General features: G+C 35.7%; 1 protein-coding gene across 1 annotated transcript in view; it reads left to right on the top strand.

The window, feature by feature from the left end:
• Positions 1-6,059, top strand: part of lgmn (legumain) — a 10,290-nt gene extending 4,231 nt beyond the window's left edge. The window contains exons 7-14 of the mRNA XM_035673495.1: positions 307-369; positions 516-582; positions 1,297-1,415; positions 2,616-2,705; positions 2,894-3,103; positions 3,292-3,462; positions 4,431-4,498; positions 5,541-6,059. Coding sequence (XP_035529388.1) covers positions 307-369; positions 516-582; positions 1,297-1,415; positions 2,616-2,705; positions 2,894-3,103; positions 3,292-3,462; positions 4,431-4,498; positions 5,541-5,583 — 831 coding nt within the window. The 3' untranslated portion in view covers positions 5,584-6,059. The remainder of the gene's footprint in view (positions 1-306; positions 370-515; positions 583-1,296; positions 1,416-2,615; positions 2,706-2,893; positions 3,104-3,291; positions 3,463-4,430; positions 4,499-5,540) is intronic.
• The last annotated feature ends 2,488 nt before the right edge of the window (positions 6,060-8,547 follow it).

Below are 8,547 nucleotides of genomic sequence, written 5' to 3'. Positions count from 1 at the left end.
ACATAAAGCAAAGATCAAGAGCCACAGAGTGTTTGAGACATTATGGGTATGTTTTGAATTTTTTTTTAGTACTTGTGTTCAATAAGATGCATAAATTGGACACAGCAGCACAGAAAGTAGTAAAACAATAACAAATAGAACAAAATAAATTACTTTACAATTAAATATAATAAGAACATAGATTATATATACAATACAAGAATAGAATAAGTAAAAATGTAATGTAATTAGCATGTTAGTGGCATTTAGAGCAGGTCAGTTGGACAGTCATTTGATCATTTTTGTCCTTGCTTTCTTTCTCTGCAGCTCCATGTCGAAGACCTCCAAGAAACTATTAAATACATGCATGAAAACAAGAAATACAAAAAGGTACGTAGCAACATGCTGGTGTGTTGTTGTTGTTATTTTAGGCCTATATGTGTGTGCATGCCCTATAGTATGCTGGTGATGAGATCCAATCCAAAGCTGATGATGTGCCGGAAGATCCGATCATAAAGCTTGTTTCACTTCCACAGATGGTGTTCTACATCGAGGCATGTGAGTCCGGGTCAATGATGAACAAACTGCCTGCTGACATTGATGGTGAGCTGAACTTTACCTCAGCAGGGTGGCTTCCCAGTAAAACCAAGAGATAATGAAGCTGCAGCGATCAATAGAAAGTGTCAGTCGATGAGTATTTAAACCCTCGACAACATGACTTTTTCCTTGTGACCATTAGACTTCAGCTACATTTGAGGTAGAAAACAAAACCCTGCCAAGAATCACCCGTATAAGCTCATGTGATCTCTTTAATAAGTTATAGGTTGTTTTTGTTTTTTAAGCTTTAAGCTCAGTTCTTTAGGTCCTTTGTCGTGTCCAGACTAGTTTGCAGTATGTGGACTTTAGTTTACGACTTATAGTCGTAAACTAAAACCTTTTGTTGTGTCTGGTCAAACACTTGGGTCAGCATTATGGCAGCATTGAGGCCAGCCACTCTGTCATGTGCTTGGCCTCATGTGATAAACATAACAGGACCGGCACAGGACATGGAAGGTTCTGGTTTTATTGTATTAAACCAGAGACAGTTTTTACACACTTCCCTCTGTGGTCTAAATGACCGTGATGAGTGAAAATGTGAAGCAGCAGTCTTTTTTTTCTCCTGGAACACATTCATCCTTTAACCTCTGCTTGAGTTCACAAACTGTCCTTTAGAGCTTCATGTGTTCATGCGAGTCATGTTTATGTTTGTCAACTGGAAAATTACTCTAGCAAACTGTTAAACAGCATAATTTGAGAATGTCTCTGTGTGTTTTTCAGTGTACGCCACCACAGCAGCAAACTCTCACGAGTCCTCTTACGCCTGCTACTATGACGAGAAGAGGGACACATACCTGGGAGACTGGTACAGTGTGAACTGGATGGAGGACTCCGATGTGGTGGGTGATGTTTCCCCTGTTGTATTTGATTAACAGAAAAAAAGTCTTATGAAAGTTTTATTTAAATGATAAATCTTTTAGATTAATGTTAAATTAAATGTAATTACATTAGGGACGTCACAAAAACCGATACTTCGGTACCAAGTCGATGCCTGGTACTTGTTTTTCTAGAGGACTGTAGTTTGTAATTCTTCCGGATCTGACGCAGCAGCATATACAAGTATTCTAAAATAATGATCAAAAAAGATTACAAAGAGTGTTTTGTTAGGCGACTTTATAGCCTGCTTTGTTATTTAATAAAGCAAAATAAAACATAAGGGAACAGCTTGGATGCAGAGTTTTTCTTTTTCTTATTGCAACACAGAGCTTTTGGATCAGGACTCAGTATCAGCAGATAGTGAATATTAAATGAGAATTGTGGACTCTACTGGTTTTGGTATCAACTAATACATTTCTGGTATCTTGACATTCCTAAATAATCTTTGTAATCTTTGAGATTTCAGTGCTAACTGTTGTGACAAATGCAATGTATTTGGACTTCACAATAAAAGCTACCAAATGTTTAGCCACTTTTTCAGTCCTTTATAATGTTACCTAGCAGCAACACATTGAATGGCTATTGTTGGAAAAATGCAGACCATAAATCAATCATTTCTTTCATGAAAAGCTTAAAAAATATAACTTTTCTTAGGGCAATAAGTGTGAAGAAACTTCAGAACATTGACATATTAATTAAACACATTTTAGATTCTTAAAGTAAGCAGTTTCAGCAGCAATTCAATTTCCTTCAGAGATTTTTGCCATTCGTTAGATTTCATACAGTTAAATGGTAGTTTTACCACTCTGTTGCCAACTGATATTAAATAATACAATAGCAACTGAGACTATATGTCCATTAAAGGTTTATTCACTGTTCCAAACACACCTGCTATCAAAAAGGCAGGGACAGGAAAAGGAAGTGGTAAACGTTTCCAACAGCAGAAACAGTGGTTTGCTTTTACCAGCAGAATAACAACCTGGTTATTTGCATAAGCAGTGACAGCACCTGTGGTCCTACAATATATACGCATCCCAGAGCAGAAACCTAACAGAAAGTAATACAAATAAGAACTAAACACACTGTGTAATGTAGTTGCCTATTTTATGAAATGGTCCTGTTTGTGACGGGATTTTTTTTTTGTCTCACATTGTGTTTCCCAGGAGGACCTGACCAAAGAAACTTTGCTGAAGCAGTTTAAGATCGTGAAGAGCCACACAAACACCAGCCATGTCCAGCAGTTCGGAAACAAGGTGAGAGAATGAATGAACACTGCTGAGGAGGGAAAATGTTAGATTGTGCTGAGGATTACTGTTTTATTTGAAGTCTAGATGACTGTCAGTGGACTCACTGTTGTGGAGGGGAACTGTAAGGGAGAGAGAAGTGTTTGTTTCCTGCCCTTATTTTGACACTTACCTGAAGTTTCTGGCTTTCTATACAGACTCTGGCCCACATGAAGGTTATGGCGTTTCAGGGTAGCCGAAAGGCAAACAGCCAATCCGCTCCTCCAATGACCCTGACGCCAATAACAAACCCGGATCTGACCCCGAGCCCCGACGTTCCTCTGGCCATCCTCAAGAGGAAGATGATGTCCTCCAATGATATCAGACTTGCAAGAGGGTTGCTGATGGAGATCAACACCCACCTGAAGGTAAACACTGACCCTCTGCTCCTTTGGCTGTCGTATGTTTCAGTTCATCTGTAAAAAGACCTTTTCAAGCACGCCATGCGAATCACATTTAACGGGAAGATTTAATTTTTACCGTAACAGTTCCCACGCTAGAGTTTTCAGTGTGTTAAAGTGTGTGTGTGTGTGTGTGTGTGTGTGTGTGTGTTCAGATCAGGGAGATGCTGGCTGACAATATGCGCCAAGTGGTTGAGAAGGTGACCGGCAATAAGCTGAAGGCCGAGGAGGTTCTCAACGACAGAGCCGACCTCTCCCAGTACCAGTGCTACAAGGCTGCAGTCAACCACTACAAACACAACTGCTTCAACTGGCACAAAACCGAGGTAGAGCTGCACCGAAGTATCATTTCCGCACGTTCAGACCCGTTTTATTTTTTTTTTACGTGATGGTTGATTAGTCACAGTTTGGCAGGATTCATCTGTAGTTAATGGTTGAAACTCACTCACATGTCAAGACTCTGGTTCTGCCACAAAAGAGGAAACGACCAGATCTGTTTCACATGCTGTTCATCAGTAGGTATTAGACCTACATTCATTTGCCTTTTTGCATTCAGCTGACTCTAATCCACTGACAGTAAGCAGAAAGTGCAGAATAAGCATTAATTCATACATCTTGACTTTATGAAAACCATATTCCAAACATAAGTATTTTACACATTGGGCTTTTTTTTTTTTTTCAAAATGTTTTTTACTAGAACTGGTAACAACAAACAAGTCGTGTGGAGCAAGGCAAATATATTCATTACTCACTAATTTAGTTCTTTAAATATGAGAAAATTAGATAATAATAATAATAATGCATTTTATTTGTATAGCAACTTTTAAAACATAGTTAAAGTGCTTTACAACAGCAAAATAAAACAGAATCAAATAAAATTACAATAAAATAGCATTAAAAAGCATTACAAAGAACATAAAAGTAGAAATAAAACTAATAAATTAAATAAACACAGAGGTGGCACAACAACAAATCTGTCTGCCAGCAACAAAAATGTTCTTGCATGAGACCCATTGTGACGCTGGATGATCGTGTTTTTTTTTTTTGTATCTTACCTCTAAGCCCAAAGCTAATACTTGTCAGCCTGCTGAATAAGAAATCCTTCATGTAACTTGATTGTTTTCCTGGGTACTTTCATGCAGCTGTATAGGGTTCAGTCATTAAAAAAAATCCCTTTTCTCTGGAAGTGTTTGACATTTCGGGCTCCACAAATACAGCAGTGGGGAAACAAACTTTGGTCATGTGGGGAGTGTGGGGACATTTCTGACACATGTGATATCCTCTTGTGTTTCAGTATGAATATGCTCTGAGACATCTGTACGCTCTGGTGAACCTGTGTGAGAGAGGATACACTGCAGAGAGGTACGGTCTACTTCCCACTATATAAACCACATTTGTTTTTATGTCTTCCCATTTCTGTTGTCTTTGTAGTTTTATGATTCTTATTTACTGGTAATTGTAGGAGGTAAGAAGTAGTATTATGTGTCTCTACTTTCAGTTTCTCATGACTTCAGTCTTTTATATATTTGGTTTGATCTATTGAAGCTATCTACAGTTTTAAGTTGGTTTAAGTAAAATGTCCCTAAAAGGTGAGTCTGGTATTATTCTTATTGATAATAAATCCCATAAAAAGATCAAAACCAACAGTGATTGGATCCCACAAACAAGTTCTGTCTGTATATTTAAAGTCTGATATATCTAGTGAGCGACACTTTTGTACTGGGTGACATATTCCTTTATTATAACAAACATGGATAAATAAACCATTATACCCAATGAACAACTATACACCATCTTGCTATGAGAAATACCCACTAGTGCATATTAATCCGCAGCTAGAAATAGTATGTAACAGAAGCACTAAACAGCTGCTTAATGAATAAACTATTAAGGAGAACATCTATACAAAACAAAAGAGGAAGGCACAGTTACAGATAGATGGTGACAAAAATAACCCCATAAAATCTGAACTACAAAGCTAAATATATACAGTACAAAACCAAAACCTAGTGAAGACACTTGTATGACAAATATAAAGTTTTACTCAGAATCTTACTGATAGTCGCAAAGCCTCTAAAATTGTATTTAGACCATTAAATAATCAAAAAGCTTTGTATTAAACTCAAAATAATTACATTGTTTTAAGTTCAGCAGCTCTCAGACACATTATTTAATATTATCTTAACAAATAAAACTAATTCCTCGCAGATTATACAAACTGTAAAGAGTATTTCACTGTTTACTGGAACTGTATACGCTAGTTCAGACGTTGCACACTGTATCAGTATAGTCCCAGTTAAACTCCACGGCACTGTCCCCTGTGACAGTTAATCATTTAATAATAAAAGTTATATTTTGTTATTTGATACTGAAGCCAGTTGTATTCTGTCGTTTCACTCTGCAGCATTCAGCTCGCCATGGACTCAGCGTGTCGTTTCAACAACTAAACAAAGCTTTTCTGCACAAGAGCCTCGCATCAAAGTGCTTCTTCTTCTTCCGTGTGGGAAAGCCTGAGAAGACGGAGCTTGTCTTTGCACTGCTTAGGAATCAATCTGACGTGGAGTTGACGTTATTGTTTTATCAACACACTAACACTTTTGTGATGTTTTTATTTGAATGAGATTTTTTTAAACTTGTTTTATGATGCGTTGCACTATCACTGTGAATGGTTTGTGGATGATATTTTACTGCTTCTGATTTTTAGGACATACGATACAATTATAACATGGAATTCAAGTAAAATAGTTTTTCTGTCAGCTTTATTTGTGGTATGGAAGTCCTGGCAGGAATAATGAATAATGTTTGATTGACATCTGAATGATCTACCACTAAACATTGAATGTTTGTTGAACCTGAAGATACTGCTGTAATACAGGGATCTTGGAATAAATCAGACCGACCAAAACTGCGGGGGAAAAAAAGACTAATTTCTCATGTTTTTACTTTTTTTAATTATTCCTTAATATGAAATTGAGACTTTTTTTGGGGATAGAGTTTCACATTGTAGTATTCTTTACACATTAACAGTAGGTAGTCTCCAGGAGAGGATTTGTACGCTGTCTAAGTAATTCTATCTGAGCCTATTTTCCTATGATCAAAACCCCTTTTTAAGTGCCTGACAGACAGTCAGACCCTCACACATCCTCTTACCATGAACCACAGCCCGCTTTATGGGGGATATTTTGGCCTCCCTGTCAGCTTGTTTTAACACCTGATACATTTCACAGCTTATTTCTGCCTGGGAGAAGGATTTTTTTTTAACAATATTTAGTGCCTGATCCAATAATGCTTTGCCCACATTAAAAATATCTTCCTTTCCCTTTTAATTACATCTTATTTTTATTTATTTATTACTAATTACTCTTTTAAAAAATATTATTACTTTACACATTACTCCCTACAGTAATTAGTTACTTATTACTCAAGTACAAGTTATATTACTATATTACTACTCCCCACAACATTTGTAACTGTCCTTTCTCCACAAAATTCAGATTTACGAAGATTAAAATCCAGTTTTGTTTGTTAAAATCAAAGTAATGCGAATATTTCCAGCTGCTGAATGTAAGAGCTTTCATCTTGCTAGGATGTGATTGGATTTCAAATCAGTAGAGGGGTGACAACAAAAGTGAGGTTGTTACCGATATTATTACTGAAATGTACTAGTAGTTAGTTACATTATTAATTACTGGGGAAAGTAATATTATCACTAGTAATGCACTGGACACTGGTATCTGTTCATAAAACAAACTAACAATAAAACACAGGGCACAGTTTCAGCTGACAAATGAGACACTGACACTTCTGTGGTTGTATGATATCAATAAGACGTTTCTGTGTATTTCAAAAGTATTTAATCAGTTGGAATTTGACCTGATGACTGATTTCATTGAGTTTGAGTCATTGAGGTCCACTTTGGTAACTATCAGATCAACCAGGGGTTCAGTTTTGCACAGATACTCCTGTTACCTACAGCATGAACCCTGCTGCCTTTAGTGACCCAGCAGGTTTAAAATGTTCACTTACCTTGTGAAGTACAAACTATTTTGTTCACACGTTCATGGTTCACAGACAAGAAATCCTAAAGACTTTTAATGATCTTCTGGCTCTTCCTCTAGCGCCTCCATGAGGTTCACATTTGTTGTTTTGAGTGTCTCCACAACAACTGGATGGACTGCCATCATATGTGGGTCACACATTCCCAGGGTGGGTTGTAATATAATTACTTCATCAAGGCACCAAACTTTATCCTTTTTTATTAGTTTTTAAGTATTATTTATGAGCAAATACTTGAAAATAATGACATTCCCAGCTGTACTTTGTGATTAGTTCCTCAGATTTGGCTCACAGGCGCACAGCATCACACACATCAAATAACAAATGCTGCATTCAGTGAAGAAAGACCGTAGGAAATTAGGAAATTGTGACATCTAGTGGTGAGATTCTGACCTACATCTTCAAATTAAACAAAGTATGAAGCTGTATTTAATGTGTGGACTATTATTCTACCACTGTATATATTATACACAGATTATAATGAGCGCCTTTGGTTATTTGCTATCTGATATTTGGCTTTTTGTTATGGATATTTATTATTTAATGATTTGCATGTGCATTCACTCTCAGAAATGTGTTTTGCTTATTACTTTACTTGGATGTTGTAGTAGAATGATGAATGTGTGACAGAGTTTGACATTAGAAGACTGTTTTGACTTGTGTGATATAAAAACTTGTAACTTTCAGTGTGCATACATTGAGAACAGACTTTTCACTGAAGCGGGAGATGTCTCGTGTTCAGCAGTTAAACTCATAATTAATAATCAGACTCAGAATCACTTTTATTGGCCAAGTGTGATTACAAGAAAATTTGACTGATCTCAATGTAACACGCTGTTTAAGTAGAAACTGAGTTAGAAATAGACATTAAAAACAAGGAAAAACAAAGCTGAACAGACGTAAGTAAAAACATATATAGAACTATTATATACATACAAGTAAAGGTAAAGAAATAGTTGTGTGTATATAAAAAGCAACAATGACCAACATCATACAATGTAAGTGTTTCTGTCAATTGTAAACAAATAGAAATAGTGCAAAGAAATACATATTGAATGGATATACATAAAGCCGGTTATTATCATTATTTATTTTTATTATTATTTGTTTTTATTATTATTATTATTATTATTAGTAGTAGTAGTAGTAGTAGTAGTATTAGTATTGGTATTATTATCATTATTAGTAGTAGTATTGGTATTATTATTATTATTATTATTATTATAATTACTTTAATTATTTTATTAGTATTATTAGCAGTATTATTAGCAGTATTATTAGTATTATTATTAGCAGTATTAGCAGTATTATTAGTATTATTATTATTATTATTATTATTATTATCAGTAGTAGTA

Source organism: Morone saxatilis, unplaced genomic scaffold, assembly GCF_004916995.1.
Source record: "Morone saxatilis isolate NCDOM2014 unplaced genomic scaffold, NCSU_SB_2.0 Contig3, whole genome shotgun sequence".
Lineage (NCBI taxonomy): Eukaryota > Metazoa > Chordata > Actinopteri > Moronidae > Morone > Morone saxatilis.
This window is presented reverse-complemented; position numbering and strand designations above follow the sequence as displayed.